The 17,489-nt window shown below is 55.0% G+C and overlaps 3 protein-coding genes across 3 annotated transcripts in view; 2 read left to right on the forward strand and 1 right to left on the reverse strand.

Moving 5' to 3' along the window:
• The window catches only part of RRP9 (ribosomal RNA processing 9, U3 small nucleolar RNA binding protein), a 7,623-nt gene extending 4,827 nt beyond the window's left edge, over positions 1 to 2,796 (reverse strand). The window contains exons 1-2 of the mRNA XM_007451832.1: positions 2,659 to 2,796; positions 2,301 to 2,383 (exon numbers count right to left, since the gene is read on the reverse strand). Of these exons, the coding sequence (XP_007451894.1) occupies positions 2,301 to 2,383; positions 2,659 to 2,745 (170 nt within the window). The 5' untranslated portion in view covers positions 2,746 to 2,796. The remainder of the gene's footprint in view (positions 1 to 2,300; positions 2,384 to 2,658) is intronic.
• Positions 2,797 to 3,545: 749 nt separating this feature from the next.
• PARP3 (poly(ADP-ribose) polymerase family member 3) lies at positions 3,546 to 9,216 on the forward strand. The gene is given in 14 exon segments (XM_007451887.1): positions 3,546 to 3,567; positions 4,211 to 4,318; positions 4,321 to 4,388; positions 4,765 to 4,891; positions 5,131 to 5,315; positions 5,489 to 5,521; positions 5,523 to 5,626; positions 5,833 to 5,858; positions 5,946 to 6,163; positions 6,387 to 6,536; positions 6,746 to 6,832; positions 7,078 to 7,255; positions 8,450 to 8,605; positions 9,047 to 9,216. Coding segments are annotated over 13 exon segments (1,608 nt in total). The 5' UTR covers positions 3,546 to 3,567; positions 4,211 to 4,212.
• A 6,014-nt stretch (positions 9,217 to 15,230) lies between these two features.
• GPR62 (G protein-coupled receptor 62) lies at positions 15,231 to 17,348 on the forward strand. Its single transcript, XM_007451835.1, has 2 exons — positions 15,231 to 15,357; positions 15,455 to 17,348. Exon 2 carries the CDS (start codon positions 15,480 to 15,482, stop codon positions 16,569 to 16,571), a length of 1,092 nt encoding a protein of 363 aa, XP_007451897.1. The 5' UTR covers positions 15,231 to 15,357; positions 15,455 to 15,479; the 3' UTR covers positions 16,572 to 17,348.
• Positions 17,349 to 17,489: the final 141 nt, after the last annotated feature.

Below are 17,489 nucleotides of genomic sequence, written 5' to 3' on the forward strand. Positions count from 1 at the left end.
GAGAAGGTTCTACAGGCTTCCAAGAAAAATCAGACCGTATACAAAGGGTCAGGAATCAAAATGACTCCAGAAGCCTCAAGAGCAACACTGAGAGCAGAAAACAAAGGAGCTGCACGTACAAAATTCGGAATAAAACGCTAACCGCTGGAATGGCATGCCAGTTAAACCATTAATGATAAATGAAGACATTATCAGATGTACAAGGTGCCACAAAAGTGGTCCTTTCTCCTTCTTTTAAGGATGGAGGATGTGCTCCCTGAACAAGAGAGTGAGCTAAGAATGGGGAAGGCACGGGAGACAGGAAACAGAAGATCCAACATGGAAAGCAGAAACAGTAGATCTCAGAACAACAACGACCCCCCCAGACACAGGGGAGCAGCCAGCCCAGATCTGATGCAAGGAACCAAGAGGCAGACATGTTGGGACTATCAACGCCCCATCCTCACTGCCATGGCACCATCCTCTACCCTGAGGATGGGATTCCAGGTGAAGCTTAACTGGGCCTGGCTTGACCTTGTGCTAGTGAAGTCCTTGCTTTCCCCTCCATGCCCCTCACTCAAGATGAGTCCTACTTTGACTTGCTCCTGGGAGCTGGAGGTAAGTCACGGAAACTCAGAAGCAGAAAACCCAGGGCAGCCCGTTCCCTCTGATCAAGTGCCTGCAGATACCTAGTCCCTGTCAGGTAGCCCAATTGTTTCCTAGACTCATCCATGACCTTGCCCACAACTTCCCCAGAAACGACCTTGGAAATTCTCAAGGAAGCCAAGGCCTGACCATGGTCCTGAGATCGGTTAGTACCCAGTGTCCAGCAAGTCTTCAGCCAACAGGGTTGGTGCTGCCCTTCCCTCATACACCAAGGTCTTAACTTCTACTCAGTTTACCCAAGGAATCAATCTATTGTTTCGGGTTCACACATAGAAGACAGAACTCTAAAGAAAATCAAAGCAAGTATACAACCATTGTAATTCCACTCAAATAACATTCTGGAAAAGGCAAAATTCTAGGGACAGCAGTTACTGGTTGGAGGGGGGTGGAAATTGACTGCAAAGGAGCCATGGGGGATTCTGGTGGGTGGTAAAACCCTTCTATATCTTTACAGTGGTGGTAGTTACACGACTATATGCAACTGTCACAACTCACAGAACAGTACACTAAGAAAGGTAAATATTACTGTATGTAAGTTATACCTGAATCAGAAAAGGGAAAAGAAAAAAAAGAAGAAGAAAAAGGAAGGAAAGAAACCAAAGAAATGATTAACTTAAGTCAGGAATGGCAGTTGGGGCTTCTAAGTTTCTACAAATGGTCTAGTTCTGGTGGGTGCACAGAGGTTCATCATTTCATCATTACTCTCTATGGTACAATTACATTTCATTAACTTCTGTAGCTAATACATTTCACAACACATTTTAAAAATATTTATAAGTGCTTAGCACAGGGCCTGGCACACACCCACAGTAACCTTAAGACTACAAAAAGTATATATTAAGTCTTTCTGTGAGCAGGTTAAGGCCAACATGTTCTTAACTTTTAGAATTAGAATTTCTAAAGCCAACTCTTAAGGAAGGCACCGGGATTCTCTGATATGACAGCTTCCATGCCACAGGGTCAGGCCTGATACCTTGCTAGCCCCCTCTGAACTCTGCAACATACTCCACCCCCATCACCTGCAGAATGGAGGAGGTACGCAAAGCCCTCCACAGTCCAGATGCACCCACTGCCTACCCTCCCATCCTCTCCATCTCCCATCTAGCCCACTCAGCCCCCAGACTTTTCTCTGGTACCTGAATGCCTTCCCCACCTCTCCATGAGGAACCCCTCCTCATCTCTCCAGGCCCCATTTAAACTCCCCTTCTCTGTTCCGACAACACGCAGCTCTAAGATACACATCCCACCACAACACATTCCGTCTTCACCTGCCTGCTCATCTCTGTTCTCTCAACAGTGAAACTAGTGCCTGGCACTCTCAATAACTGTGAAATTGTGGGAGAACAGAATGAAGAACTAGCAAGCATTTCTTGCATCCCTCTCCCCTTGCCTGGAGTTCAGCTCCCTGTCATGAAGGAAGGTCTCACTGGTCTCCCATTAGGACTGGGGGTCCTCCCCACACAGAGACCCTGCCCCTGCAGCGTAGGAAATGACAGTTCTCAGGGTCAAAAAGTGGAGGAAAGAATCAAGATCTGAGAATCAAGGGCCAGAGTCCTGGGTTCTAGGGCCAGCTCTAGCCCCCCGTCATTGAGTACTCCTTCCATACACAATGGGCCTCAGTGTTCTTTTCTACTAGGTGGAATAAAAGAGCTCACCTCTCAGTCTCCGAGTCGCTGGAGATCTCCTCATTCATCTTGCCGCCACCCTTGGACTTGCCCTTGTCCCCAGAAGAGTCACCCTAGGAATTATATAATACTTTCTTTGGTCAGGGGTCCCGACCACCCCGGCTCTGACCAAGGGCCCCTTAGGGTCCCTCGAGAGTCACTGGGAAAAGCGGTAGCCCCCGGCTCAAGTGAAAGGCTTTTTCAGTATTTGGCGCGCGGAGAACGGAACGAAGCTGACTCCAGCTGGGGTCCCGGGGTCGAGGGGACCGGTGCCGGGGCCCCCGGATGGGGATAATGGTGGTCCCAGTAACAAAGGATGGACCCCGGCCCGCCAAAGCGCCATGCTCACCTTTCGCCTCAACTTGCCGGCCCCCGCACCAGCCCCGGCCCCCGAGGCCGGCTTTCCCCTCTTTCGAGACGCCCCAGTCGCCGACATGCTGCCCACCGTGTGTGTTGCGGCGGCTCCTGGCGAGCTCACGTGGCGGCTGAACCCGGGCCGTCCCCCGAGACTCCAAGCCAAGATAGGCTCCCACCGCCCGGTGGGCCCCGCCTCCCACAGCTCCATTGGGCCCTTGGATAGGTTCTGTCTCGCCCCGAAGCGCCCATAGGATAACTGCCTGTGGCCACGCCTCCTAGAACTCCTATAGGCTCCTGCGCCCGGCTCCAGTAGGAAGCAAGCCTCTCTCTGGCGCTTCCGGCCAACGGCTGCGGCGCGTGCGCCCTGCCGCTGACTGACGTATGAAGAGGGGTCGGACCCCGACACCGTCTCTGTGTTTGCTCTCCTTGGACGCTCGGGGGAGCCAGAGACGCGGGATTCCTTTTCCTGGAACGTGACTCCTCCCCGTCAGGGGCGGGGGCCAGGGTGAGAGAGTCTGACTCTAAATAACCGGGGCTGGGGAGAGGGATCCGGCAGCCCCCGGGAGAAGGCAATGCCCGCACCTGGGGCCAAGGTCACCGGACAGCCGGTGGATACGTATTGCATGCCTCAGGCCAGATGAGCAGCTCTAAGGGCGCGTCAGTCCCCTGGGCCTTGGCTGTGTCCAGATCAAGTGTCCATCCATCCATGGGACAGGCTGCCTGCCCGCCTCGGCCTGCCCAGCCTCTGACTCACCAGACTGGTGGCCAAATAGCTGGAATCCTACCCACACCCACTTCTTCCCCGCTCCCCTAAGGCTGACGGGAGGTTGTTAGAACTAGGACTGCCTGGGAGTTACTGACCTGGTGGCCACCACCTCTCCCAGGTCCCTGCTTCTCTTAGGTGAGTGCCCTATGGCCTCGCCCACAGCCCTCCACAGGGCAGGGCAGGGCGGGTGTGACTGACCCTTGCCCTCTGGCAGTTCAATGCCACTGGTCTGGGACGGAGGCTGGCACCCCAGAACTCTTGAACCTGCTGGGAAGGGTTTCTGTGCTATTGGGTCCCAAGCTTTGGAGAGACAGATCCGGCCTTAGGAGTGCTATAGCCCCCCGGGAGCCACTGCCCACTCTCCTCCATAGCTGGGGTGACTCAGCCCAGCAGCCATGCCAGGTCCAAGTTAGCTGAGATGGGGGAGGAGCAGAGAGTGCTCTGGGGAGAGGAGCCCAGAAATGGGAGGGGGGAGATTCTCCTTTCACTTTCCCTTCAACCTCAGAACACACAAAAGAGCCATAGAGGGTGAAGAGCCCCTCTTCCTTGACCAGACTGGGCAGACTGGACAGGGGCCTGGCCTGGCCCTGGTGACTGGAGAAAGGGGTGTATCTGGGGTGCAGAGAGCCGGTTTTGGTCAGGGACCGGGAGTGGGGAAATGGAGGCAGAGGGAGGTCACCAAAGGGCAATCTCAGGGTGGGGCAAGTTAGTACTGTGCCAGCCAGGTGGGACGCAAAGGTCACGGATGCCTGAGGGCCCCCTCTGTGCCCTAGAACAGCCATGGCTCCAAAGCGCAAGCCCCAGGTACAGTGTGAGGGTCCTGAGAAGAAGAAGGGACGTCAGGGGGCGCAAGAGGAGGACACTTTCCGCTCCACTGCCGAGGACCTCCACCCACAGAGAAGCGCATAGCCTAAGTGGACCCCCTGTGCCCACTCAGCTGCAACCCTGGGACCCAGGTAAGCTGTAGTCCCTGGCCAGTCCCAGTGCCTGCTCCCTCTTGGGTACAAATACACTCAGACCTTCTCCCCTCCCGCTAGGCTCTGGCCAAATAGCTCAAGGCTCCCAAGTAAACTGTGTTCTTCCAAGACCCCAAAAGTCAGGCAGGGCTATATCCCATCAGATCCAGGTGGGTCATGTCTGCCCTTCAGACCCCAGGACAGGCCCCTGAGCTTCTCAGTCTTCCCCCAACGACACTTAAGGCAGGGTTCCCAGACAGGGCCTCCTCTGACACCCCAGTGCAGTGTGATTCCTGTCAGCGTGCAGCCAGGTACCCCATCCCACCCAGGGGCGGCCGGAGCCAGCCTGCCCTCTGCACACCCACTCTGGCCACAGGTGCATGAAGACTACGACTGTACCCTGAACCAGACCAACGCTGGGAGCAACAACAACAAGTTCTACATCATCCAGCTGCTGGAAGGTGACTACTTTATCTGCTGGAACCGCTGGGGGCGCGTGGTGAGTACCACCCACCCACCGTGTGCCTGCATCCTCTCCACCTCTCCCTGCTCAACGCATGGCCCCTGCTCCCTGGGGTCCCCACAGCTTACTCAGGCCAAAAGTCCACAGCCTCTGACTGTGCCCTGCCCCACCTCTGACATCCAGGGGTGCTCGGCACAGGGCCTGCACAGTAGAGGCCAGCAAACATTTACGGCGGGCACTGTGGTAGGCACACCTCTGAAAGCTGTTGCTTGCCGGGAGAGGTGGGCCAGTCAAAACTCAGCCGCTTCATGTCACTGGAGGATGCACAGAAGGACTTTGAAAAGAAGTTTCGGGACAAGACCAAGAACAGCTGGGCAGAGCGGGACCACTTTGTGGCCCACCCCAGCAAGTATACACTTATCGAAGTACAGAGAGAGGATGAGGCCCAGGAAGCCATGGTGAAGGTGAAGTGGCCAGAGAGGGAGGGTGGGCCTGGGCCGAGGGAAGGGACAGCCACTGCCCAGCTATATACCCTCAGGCACAGGCCTTCCTCTCTGGCCTCGGTCTGGCCAGGCCCTGCTCTAGGTGCAGGTGCCCTGCCCAGCTGCTCCTGCCCACGTGGGCCCTCTACCCCTAGGTAGACAGAGGCCCAGTGAGGACCGTGGTTCGTGGTTCAGCAAGTGCAGCCCTGCTCCCTGGACACAGCCAAACAGAAGCTTATCACCAACATCTTCAGCAAGGACATGTTCAAGAATGCCATGGCTGGGCTTCCCTGGTGGCGCAGTGGTTGAGAGTCCGCCTGCCTATGCAGGGGACACAGGTTCGTGCCCTGGTCCAGGAAGATCCCACATGCCACGGAGAGGCTGGGCCCGTGAGCCATGGCCGCTGAGCCTGTGTGTCCGGAGCCTGTGCGCCGCAACGGGAGAGGCCACAACAGTGAGAGGCCCGCATACCGCAAAAAAAAAAAAAAAAAAACAAAAGAAAAACAATGGCTATCATGAACCTGGGTGAGTGGGGAGGAGCCAGGAAGGGTAGCAGGGGTCTGGGGGTGGCAGGGCTGTGGGCCTGACTCCCCACTCTCCCCATCCCCCCAGATGTGAAGAAGATGCCACTGGGGAAGTTGAGCAAGCAGCAGTTTTCCCGGGGTTTGGAGGCAGTGGAGGCGGCCCTGAAAGCCCCTGTAGATCGTGGTCTCAGCCTGGAGGAGCTGTCCTCCCACTTCTACACCATCATTCCCCACAACTTTGGCCGTAGCCAGCCCCCACCCATCAACTCCCCGGAACTTCTGCAGGCCAAGAAGGATATGCTGCTGGTGAGGGTTGGCAGGTTGCAAGCAGTGGGGTTACCAAACAGATAGATGGGGCAAGGGAGATGGGGGACAGATAGATCGACTGCGATGGGCAGGCCGAAGGACAGACAGATAGATGGGGTGGGGCTGAATAAGGTGGGGTGGCCATGGTCCTATTTATGTGGGAGGGGGAGGGGGAGGCCCAGGGTCAAGGGGACACACAAGCTGCCAGTGCCCATCCCCTCAGGTGCTGGCAGACATCGAGCTGGCCCAGACCCTGCAGGCAGCCCCCAAGGAGACAAAGAAAGTGGAGGAGGTGCCACACCCACTGGACCAAGATTACCAGCTCCTCAAGTGCCAGCTCCAGCTGCTGGACCCAAAGGTGCCTGAGTACAAGGTGGGCCCGTCCCCACAGAGGAGCTGAACTAGCAGTGGGCACTGGCCCTTTGCCTGTCTGCCTTCCAGGTGCCCAGAAGAATCCCTTTCCTAGGGCCTTCTCTCGCTGTGTCTCCAGGGCCTGAGGAGAGTTCTGGGACTGCAGGGGACAAGTGGAGGTTAGTCCATACATTTCTTGCTCTTGGCACCCAGTTTCTTCTCTCCCCACAGGTGATACATACCTGCTTGGAAAAGACTGGCAGCAAGTACAGTTGCCCTGCTCTTCAACCTAGTTGGACAGTGAATCGAGAAGGGGAGGTGAGGAAGATTCCCTCCCCACCATCACTACCTTGTCCCTTAGGGAGATGACCTTGGCTTATCTTCCCTTTAGTGAGTTGGCTGAGAAACTCTGACCAGTTTCCGCCAGGCCTAGGTCTTGTGCATGTGTGCATGAGTATGTGAGTGACTCGGGAACCCTTGGCCTTGGTCATACCCTCTGATGGCAGACAGAAACACCTGAGCTTGGGTGGCATGACTCTCCCGGTTCCCATCTCCCCCCCCAGGGAGATCAGTTCCAGGCCCACGACAAGCTGGGTAATCGGAAGCTACTGTGGCACGGCACCAACATGGCTGTGGTGGCCGCCATCCTCACCAGTGGGCTTCACATCATGCCACATTCTGGTGGCCGTGTTGGCAAAGGCATCTACTTTGCCTTGGAGAACAGCAAGTCAGATGGCTATGGTGAGGTGTCCCTCAGAGCCAAGCCCTGAGTGGGTATGGGGACACTAAGGAGCATGGGGCCCATTACTTGTCCCACCTGCAGTGGATCCAGGAGAGGACCCCTCGGATAGTTACTGACTAGAGAGCTCTGTGGGGCATCCTGGGGGTTGGTGGACTCAAAGGAGGCATCTGCTGGTCAGCAACAGCTTCCTGGAGAAGGTGATGCAGATGGGATGAGTGTGCCAACCTGACCTGGGAGGGGGTGAAAGAGGAGCCTTCAAGGTAAAGCAGCCAGGGAGTGGCACGAAGCCTGGGAGGCTGCGGCAGGTCAGCACCTCCAGGCACGGCCTGATGACAAAGCTTAGAGCAAATGCCTAGTGTGGGTGTGGGGTTTGGGGGCCGAGGAGGATCAAGGGAGCCTTATTCAGAGAGTGATGGGGAGTACAGTTGAACGTGGCTGCAGCCGTTGGGAGGGTGGCAAAGGCCAGAGGCTGCAGGGAGGCTGTGTTCCCATCCAGGCCAAATGTGATGGGCCCCCAACCCAGGGCAATGGAGGCGGAGGAGGAGAGAATCCATGAGAGGAGTATGTGGGAGGTGGGATGGGCAGCATTGTGGGAAAGGGTCGAGGGTGTCTCCAATGACCCCCAAGTTTCTGTCCAGAGGTGTCCTCACTGAGGTGACCTGCCCCTACTGGCTTCTCAGCCCAGGTTGACCTCATTATTGGAGACCATTACCCTCCGCCACTCAAGAGACCAAGGTCGGAGGATTCATCCAAGTGCAGATGGAGCTGAAGGTTGCTCAAGGCCAAGGCGTCCACTAGGAGGGCAGAGGAGCCTAAGAAGGAGTGGAGGGTGGCCTCAGGAGAGCATTGCAAGGGGGTCTCAGGGTAGAGGGTGAAGGATGCCATGGCAAAATCAGCAGAGCAGGCCTGAAAAGCCCCCACCCCAGATATGGTCACTGGAAGGCCATTACTGACCTTGGTGAGGGTGGCAGACACCTGGCCTCTGGGAGTTGAGGAATGGAGGAGAGAGGGGGGAGGGAGCACAGCCAGGACAAGGGGCCTGGAGAAATGGTTGGAGGAAGGATGGAAGAAAGATGGGTACTTTTCTGGGCGGGGGCAGCAAAGCTAAAGGAGATAACAATGCAGCAGAGAGGAGCCCAGGGAGTCAGGCAGAGAGCCGGTCTGCCTACCCTGAGCCTCCCTGTGTCCCCCAGTTACTGGCGTGTCCTGCGGGGCCCATGACATTGGCTACATGCTCCTGGGTGAGGTGGCAGTGGGCAGAGAGTACCGCATCACCATCTATGAGCCCAGCTTGAAGCAGCCACCCCCTGGCTTCGACAGCGTCATTACCCGTGGCCACACAGAGCCTGGTGAGTCCCATGAAGCTGGACAGGCCTAAGGATAGAGGTGAGGCTGAGATGGAGGAGGATGCTTTCAGGGAGGAGGTGAGCAAGGAAGGGGCTTGTGAGGAAGGACGAAAAGAAGCAGGATTCTTCAATGCAGTCATTCACTTTATCATTCAACAAACATTCACTGATTCAACAAATCTTTCCTGGGCATCCAGGAGAGCTTCAAAGAAGAGGAGTCATTGACTGAGCATTGAAAGATGAGCAGGCATTTCCCAGGCAGAGAAATGGGGGAGGAGATTCCAGGCAGAAGGTCCAGCCTGTGCAGTGGTTTGGAGTTTGGCAAGGTGGGAATGAGTGGGCACTCCCTGTGGTAGAAGTGGAGAGCACAGTGGGTAGGACTTACCGGTAAAGCCAAGGACCGGTGACCCTTGGGTCATTCATGGCCCTTGCTGTGCCCTGCAGTTCCAACCCAGGACACCAAGCTAGAGCTGGATGGCCAGCAAGTGGTGGTGCCCCAGGGCCAGCCCATGCCCTGCCCAGAGTTCAGCAGCTCCAGCTTCTTCCAGAGCGAGTATCTCATCTACCAGGAGAGTCAGTGCCGACTATGCTACCTGCTGGAGGTTCGCCTCTGAGCTGTCTGCCCGACCTGCCTCCCGTCCACTGCCAGGAGCTAGACCATCATCCTCAATCTTCCTCCCATCCCTGGTGCCCCCATATCACCCCTTCTTGCTCTCAAATCTCCCTCCTGTGTCCAGACAGTGATCCCCTCTCCCCCTAATCCTTGTTGGTCCTGGCATGGCTGTGGCCTTAGTCTCGCCTCCTAAGGTGATGGGTGTGATGGATTGGCGATATTACTGGGACACGGATACAGCAGCCTATTCAAGCCTGTGTAGTTAGAGGGGCACAGGCTGAGAGTGGGCGGGTCCCACATCTACCCGGGCCATCCACCCTGGCCCAGACTGTCCATCCGAGAGAGGCGTGATCACCGACATGCACAGGCAAGTGCACATTGTATTGGCTCACCCCCTTGACCTCTGCTTGTCTGTGCCAAAGCTGCACCAGGCCTGGGCCTCCTTGCTCTCCACAGTGACCCACCACACCACATAGCAGTTCCAGCCCCACTCCAGGGAGTGACCACTCACACGGAGGACGTGGGTTGTACACACACTCCCACCCACCCTGGTCAGTCTACATTGGTCACTGCAACGACCGGCCTCCTCTGATCATTGAGCCTCCAAAAGGGACCCTTCCCATCAACTCAGAACTGTTGGTCATGTGGGGACCCACCTGGTGATTCTGTCCTTTAGCCCAGACATGGCCAGGCAAATCAAGCATTCCTTGTGTCTTGGCATCAAATACCCATGTGTGTCTTCTATGTGAATATCATAAATAAATTGAGAATATCTGCAAGGGATGCAGCTCTGCTGTCATGAAAGGAATGCCAGTTATCACCCCAGGTTACCCTGTCCACAAACAAGGGGTGCAGATGCTAGACAGCAGGTCAGGGTCCAGTGCAGTGTCACACACCACATTTAGTTGTCATGTCTCTTCATCTGAAACCATTCCTCGGCCTTTTTTTTTTTTTCTTTCATAACTTTGACACTCTTGACACTACTGAAGAGTACAGGCCAGTTGTTTTATAGACTGTCTCTCAGTTCGGGTTTGTCTGATGTTTTGCAGTGATTAGATTCAGGCATTGCAGTTTGGGCAGGAACATTACATAAATGCTGTGTCCTCGGTGCACTGTATCAGGAGGGACATGTCCCATTCTTGGTGATGTAAATTTGGTTGCCCAAGGTCGTGTCCACCAGGTTTCTCCACTGGGAAGTTACCATTTCCCCCATTTTTAATTAATCAGTAATCTGTGGGGAAATATTTTGAGGTGTAAATGTCCCATTCCTCATCAACTTTCACCCACTAGCTTTAAAATCCAATGATGATTTTTACCTGAAATCGATGACTTGAATCGATTTTTGCTAAAATGGTTGCAAATGATAGTTAAATAATTTAATTCCATCATTTCTTCTATATTTATTAATAATAGCCCCCTTTGTTTATTATCAGTATGGATTTGTGGGTTCCTATTTTATGCAATGGGTTATAATCCATTACTGTTATTATTTTGATCCTCAAATTGTCCCAGCTTTGGCCAGCAGAAGGTCCTTTAAGCTGACTCCTGTGTCTACATCATTTTATGAGCACTTCCTTATGTTCTGGTATCACACGATGTTCCAGGCTCATCTTGCACAAACCTAGAATCAGCCATTTCTCCAAGGAGCCCTGGTTCCCTAGAGCAGGAAATGGTATTTAGAATCCAAGATCTGGGCAGTAGGTATGCTCTTTGGTACTGGGTGTCATTGCTTTTCAGTCTCAGTAGCAAAGAGGGCTAGGAAATATGTATATGTAAATAAACACATCTATCTGTGTCTGTTTCTCCAATTCCAATCCAACACCATATGGTCTTTCCATTCTTCCCCATATCCATAATTTTACTCCCTTCTCCAACTGTCAGAACTTTGGTTCTCATCAACATCAGTGTATTTACTTATTTGCTCAATCCCACACAAAAAGCAGTTTCAGAATTGCTACACCCAATACCACTGTGAAAAACAAACTTTCTAATTAGAGCTCAAGATTTACTGAATCATTCAAGATTATCTTTTTGTCTTTAGACTGAGGGTCAATGGTCAAAGCAACAATTTGAACAATGTTCAAATTGAACAAGGTTCAAATGTTACTTGGATTAGTTATTTATTTCCCTTCAGCGTGGTTATACTATTCATTGGAAATGCTGGTATGTTCATTTGCTTCTATTTATACTCACTTTTAGGGTTTTTCTCATCTTTGTTGATTTATTTTTTTCAACATGTAGAGCATTAACATGGTCCTCAAAAGTCCAATCTATCCAAATCTATGCTCAGAAGAGTGTCCTCCTAGCCCTCTCACTCCATGCCCACCCACCTGCTGTAGTTTCTGGTTTATCCTTCCTGCATTTCTTTGGAAAAAAACCAAAAAACAAAAACAGACAAACTACAAAGTGTTTTGTGTGTGTGTGTTTTTTTTTTTTTTGGCCGCGCGGCATGCAGGATCTTCCCCAGCCAGGGATCAAACCCGCACCCCCTGCGGTGGAAGCATGTAGTCTTAACCACTGGACCGCCAGGGAAGTCCCAAAGTGTTTTTTTTGTTTTTAATAAATTTATTTATTTTATTTATTTATTTTTGGCTGCATTGGGTCTTCATTGCTGCACGCGAGCTTTCTTTAGTTGTGGCGAGCGGGGGCTACTTTTCGTTCTGGTGAGCGGGTTTCTCATTGCGGTGGCTTCTCTTGTTGTGGAGCACGGGCTCTAGGCGCGCGGGCTTCGGTAGTTGTGGCACACAGCCTCAGTAGTTGTGGTGTGCGGACTCAGTAGTTGTGGCACATGGGCTTCGTTGCTCCACGGCATGTGGGATCTTCCTGGACCAGGGCTTGAACCCATATCCCCTGCATTGGCAGGCGGATTCTCAACCACTGCACCACCAGAGAAGCTTGTTTTGTTTTTAATTTACTTTATTTATTTTTGGCTGCATTGGGTCTTTGTTGCTGCGTGTGGGCTTTCTCTAGTTGCAGCGAGTGGGGGGTACTCTTCGTTGCAGCGTGTGTGCCCCCTCACTGTGGTGGCTTCTCTTGTTGCGGAGCATGGGCTCTAGGCGCGCGGGCTTCAGTAGTTGTGGCACACGGGGTCAGTAGTTAGTTGTTGTGGCTCATGGGCTCTAGAGTGCAGGCTCAGTAGTTGTGGGCACATGGGCTTAACTGCTTCACAGCACGTGGGATCTTCCCAGACCAGGGCTCGAACCCGTGTCCCCTGCATTGGCAGGCAGATTCCTAACCACTGTACCACCAGGGAAGTCCCTCCCAAAGTGTTTTAATTGCTAATTTAGTTGAATGATTTTGCAGGGAGCATGCACTCTCCAACCCACCATAGTCCCCATCCCTCTCTATTGCCTTCCCCAGTCCCCTGTTCTCATTTGCTTTCCCACCTGGCCCTGCTGAGCCCTCCCCAGACCCTGGTGGCTTGGGGGCTGCCCCAGGCCTGCAGGCCTAACTGGGCAGTGAGAAAGCCAATGCTCTCTCCTTCTTCTGAACCAAGACCTCAAGAATCCAGCTTCACCTCCTGGAGGCAAATGCCCACATTCAAGTTGTGGTCAAGTACAGGAAGTGGTGCCTGTGTGGACAGCGTTTAGGAAGCAGGCGACCTGGTTTCCAGGTACAACTTGGCTGTGTAATCCAGAACACATTCCTTCCCTCTCTGAGCACCAGTTTTCTCATCTGAATAATAGAGAATTGGACCGGGGCCCTTCGAATTCCAGCAACAGGTGACTCAAATCCAGAGGTTCATGCCCTGTTGTCTGCCACCCAGATCTGTGCTGATGCAGACTGCGTGCCTATGAGGGCTTCTAGGGGCACAGGCACAAGCAAGACACAGACAAGGTCCCTGCTCTCAAGGGGCTTGCATTCTAATAAAACAGGATCTAAACAAGTATGTGCATAGATATGAAATACAATATCAGGTAGGAAAAGTACCAGGAAGAAAAATAAAGCAGGGTTAAAGGAGTAGTGATGGGAAAGTGGAACAATTTTAGGAAAGACGGTCACTGAAGGCAGAGACCTGAATTAGGTGAGGAAGCAAAAGCCATGGAGAAATCTGGGGCAAGGGTGTGCTGACAGAGGAAACAGCACATGCAAAGATCCTGAGGTGGAAACCAGTTTGACATGTGGGAGGACAAGCATGAAGACTGTATGGCTGGAAGTATGGGAGGCAAGGAGGAGGCAGGTGAGGTCAGAGAGGTGGGGAGAAGGCCTTCTCAGCAAAGAGGAGGTGAGATTCTATTTTGATGATGGGAAGTTCTTGGAAGGATGAGTGCAGGATCATGACCTGATCTCATTTGTCTTTAGAGGGATCCACTTCAGCCAGCTGTGTAGAGAGTGGATCTATGGTGTCAGTCAAGATCCAATCAACAAAAGAAAAATCACTCTATGTATTCCAGACAAGAGGAATTTGATACAGGGAAGGAATTGAACTACAAAGGGGCTGGTAAGTCAACCCTGGGATTAGCAACAGCAGGAAGTTGCTACCACTTTTAGGCTGGAAGAATGATGGTATTCCAATGCCCAGAGGCCAGGGTCACCCAGCAGGCACCAGAACCCCAGAGGGGACTGCCTGAAGGGAGCCAGGGCTATGGAGAGAGAATGTCCTCCACAGAGGCAGATCCAGAGGTAGATCCAGGCTGAGCGTGAAAGGGAAAATACCCTGGCTTCTTCCCTCCTGCCACCCTCCAGCCTTCTGCTGGTAACTTCCGTTGGCTGAATTTACCCAAAAACCAAATGACAAAGGAGCCTGGGAAATCAGTTTCTTAGAAGGCAGAGCAGTGCTGTGGAAGATGGGAATGGATCTAAGGGCAAACAGACAAATGACCAGCACAAGGTGCAGAAGCGGAGGCCAGGACAGGTCTGAAATGGTCCAGGTGAGGGGTGATAGTGGCTGGGAGCATGGTAGTGGTGGTGAGAAATGGCTGGATTCAAACACATTGATGGATTGGATGTACGTGGAGGAAAGGGAGGTGTCAATGGAAACTTCTGAGATGGCATTTACTAAGGGGGGAAGACTCTGTGGAGCAGATTGGGGTGGGGGGTCATGAGTCAAGTCCTGTTTTGGGGCATAGGACTTTTGAGATGCCCAGTAGACCCTGTACTGGGGGTGATGTTGAAGAGACAGCTGGAAACCCAAGACTGGGGTTCAGGGGAGAGGAAGGAGCTTCAGACACAAAGGCAAGCCATTAGGGTATACATGGGGTTTTGCCATGGGACTGGGTGACACCACCTGGGGGGCATATGCCCCATTGGAGTCACATGGCTTCCCCTGAGCCAATACCTTGGTGGTGGGGGGTGCAACACACTGACTGGCCAGGACTGGGTTTCATGCCTAGTCAGGAATGTGATGTGAAAGGTGAGGGTCTTGCTCACCCAAACCACATGTCCTGAGCTGGGGAGAGGTGGCTTCCTAAAGAAAACTCAGAGTGTGCTTAGCAGAAGGGGACTTGTTTCCTAACAGCAAAAATAAAACAAAACAAACAGCAGTTGCTCCCTAAGGGTTCCTCTCATTAATTCCACAGTGCCTTGAAGCACCTATTCTGTGCCAAGCTAATACCAGCTAAGCAACCTACTATGTGCCAAGTCCTGTGCTTTTCCCCTCACTTTACCTAGAGAACTAGCCCTCCTGAGGACCAGAGGGTACCTAGGGGTCTCCCAGCTCCAGCTCTGGTCTCACTGGTACCTCAGTTTCCCCTCAGTACAAAGGCTGAATGATCTGCTTAACCCCACTGATGGGGATGGCGGAAGGCAGCAGATGTGGGGGGCGGCACTTGCCACCCCTGGAAAAGGCAGAATAGGATGTGGCTGACTCCAAAGCCCACACTCTAATGTCCTGAGTCTCATTCCAGCCTGTGCCTGCTCTGGGCCCCCCTCCCGAAGCACCCACAGCACAGCCTTCAGCCTCCAGCTGGCAGCTGCTAGGACCCAGGGGGCCGGTGCCAGGCCCTGCCCCTCCCTTGCCAGCTCTGTGTGTCTCCAAAGGGCAGCATCAAAGTGACAGCCAGTACCATCTCCAGCAGGGGCTGAGTTGCTGGGGTGGAGGAGAGAGCCACAGTCCCAGCCTTGCACACTTCCATGGGGCCGGCCAAGCCCCCAAGAGAATGGCAGCCTGGGTGTCTGAGCCAGCGCCTGGGCAGCCTGTGAGGTGAGAGGCTAGAGGAGCAACGGACGGATGATGGGAATGGGGCCGGGGGTGGCGAGGGGCGGGCGGGGGAAGCTCCATTTCGCTCTCTGCATCCCAGCACAGGGTGAAGCCTGAGCGCTCGAATGGCCAACGCCACAGGGCTGAACGCACCAGAAGTCGCAGCCTCGATGGGGTTGATCCTGGCGGCTGTCGTGGAGGCGGCAGCACTGCTGGGCAACGGCGCACTGCTGGTTGTGGTGCTGCGCACGCCGGGATTACGCGACGCGCTCTACCTCGTGCACCTGTGCGTAGTGGACCTGCTGGCTGCCGGCTCCATCATGCCGCTGGGCCTGCTGGCCGCTCCGCCGCCGGGGCTGGGCCGCGTGCGCCTGGGCCCCGCGCCCTGCCGCGCGGCACGCTTCCTCTCGGCGGCGCTGCTGCCCGCCTGTACGCTCGGCGTGGCGGCGCTCGGCCTGGCGCGCTACCGCCTCATAGTGCACCCTCTGCGGCCCGGCGCGCGGCCTCCGCCCACCCTCGTGCTCACCGCTGTGTGGGCGGCGGCGGGGCTGCTGGGCGCGCTCTCCTTGCTCGGGCCGCCGCCCGCACCGCCCCCTGCCCCGGCTCGCTGCTCTGTCCTGGCAGGGGGCCTCGAGCCCTTCCGGCCGCTCTGGGCGCTGCTGGCCTTCGCGCTGCCCGCCCTCCTGCTGCTCGGAGCATACGGCGGCATCTTCCTCGTGGCGCGCCGCGCTGCCCTGCGGCCCCCGCGGCCCGCGCGCGGGTCCCGGCCGCGCTCCGACTCTCTGGACAGCCGCCTCTCCATTTTGCCGCCCCTTCGGCCTCGCCTGCCCTGGGGCAAAGCAGCCCTGGCCCCGGCGCTGGCCGTGGGCCAGTTCGCAGCCTGCTGGCTGCCTTACGGCTGTGCGTGCTTAGCGCCCGCTGCCCAGGCCGCCGCGGCCGAGGCGGCCGTCACCTGGGTAGCCTACTCGGCCTTCGCGGCTCACCCCTTCCTGTACGGCCTGCTGCAGCGCCCTGTACGCCGGACGCTGGGCCGTCTCGCCCGACGAGTGCTACCCCGGCCCCCGCGGGCCTGCACTTCGCGGGCCTGGCACCCGCGGGCCCTCCTGCAGCACCTCCATAGACCTCCAGAGGGCCCTGTCCTAGGCCCTTCTGAGGCACCAGAACAAGCCCGGGATTTGGCAGGAAGGGAGAGCCTGAGCATGCCAGAGGCCACGTGAGAGATGTCTCCCAAGGTGAGCCGGGACTGGAGAAAGCAGGGTGGTATCACAAAGGGCCCATCCAGCCTCCAGCACAGCTTATGGCAGGTAGCCTGCCTGCACTTCTGGCTCTGGAATGGGAGAAAGGGGACCTGCAGCCTAGTGAGGCCCAGAGGCTTCTGGGAGCTAGGAATCCTGAGTTCTGGGCCCAACTCTGCATGGCCTTGTACACAGACCTACCCTTCCCTAGGTATGTTTTCCCATCTGTACCTTGGACCATCTCTAAGGGCTCCTCCAGCTTGGGTGATCTGGACACTCATGGATGATCCCCAGGCCAAGGAAGAAGCAGAGGTGGGCAGGATCACAGAGAAGAGGGCCCCAATGGCTCACAGCCAAAGGGAATGGGCCAAGTAGGGCAGGGTCTGGGTTACAGCCACAGCAGGAGGAACCAGTGAAGGGACATTCAGAAAGACCTCCCGCACATCTGCACCAAGGAGAGGCTGGACAAAACTACTGGAACTCCTCCATCAGCTTCTAAAAATGCCCAGAAAACAACTGGATCGCTTTGGTGCCAGAGGCAGGAGGCTGGACAACATGACCCCCCAAAGAGCCCTGAAGCCCCAGAACTGGCATGTGGAAGGGGCCGAGGCCCAGCTGGGGCTGATGGAGTCACAGATGGGGGTCCTCTGGGGTCTCAGCTACACCCGTTTTCTGGAGGTTTTGCCAATACCCACAGTGTTTCACAGCTTCCTGGTCTCTCAGAATATTTATTCAAAAACAGGAATTGAAAAAACTGTACAGAGTGTCTGCTGCTGAGAACTCGGCCCCTGCCCCCATGCCACTCCCCCAGCTGCCTGGCAGTGCCCCCTCTTCGGGTTGCCCTCTGCCAAGCCCAGCCAGTCCATTCCACTCAAAAGGGTATCAGTGGAAGCAGCAGGG

This window comes from Lipotes vexillifer, unplaced genomic scaffold, assembly GCF_000442215.2.
Source record: "Lipotes vexillifer unplaced genomic scaffold, Lipotes_vexillifer_v1.1 scaffold500, whole genome shotgun sequence".
Lineage (NCBI taxonomy): Eukaryota > Metazoa > Chordata > Mammalia > Artiodactyla > Lipotidae > Lipotes > Lipotes vexillifer.

Bases quoted from the DNA above. Each gene is read 5' to 3' on its own strand.
- GPR62 (XM_007451835.1), top strand. From the start codon at position 15,480: ATGGCCAACGCCACAGGGCTGAACGCACCAGAAGTCGCAGCCTCGATG.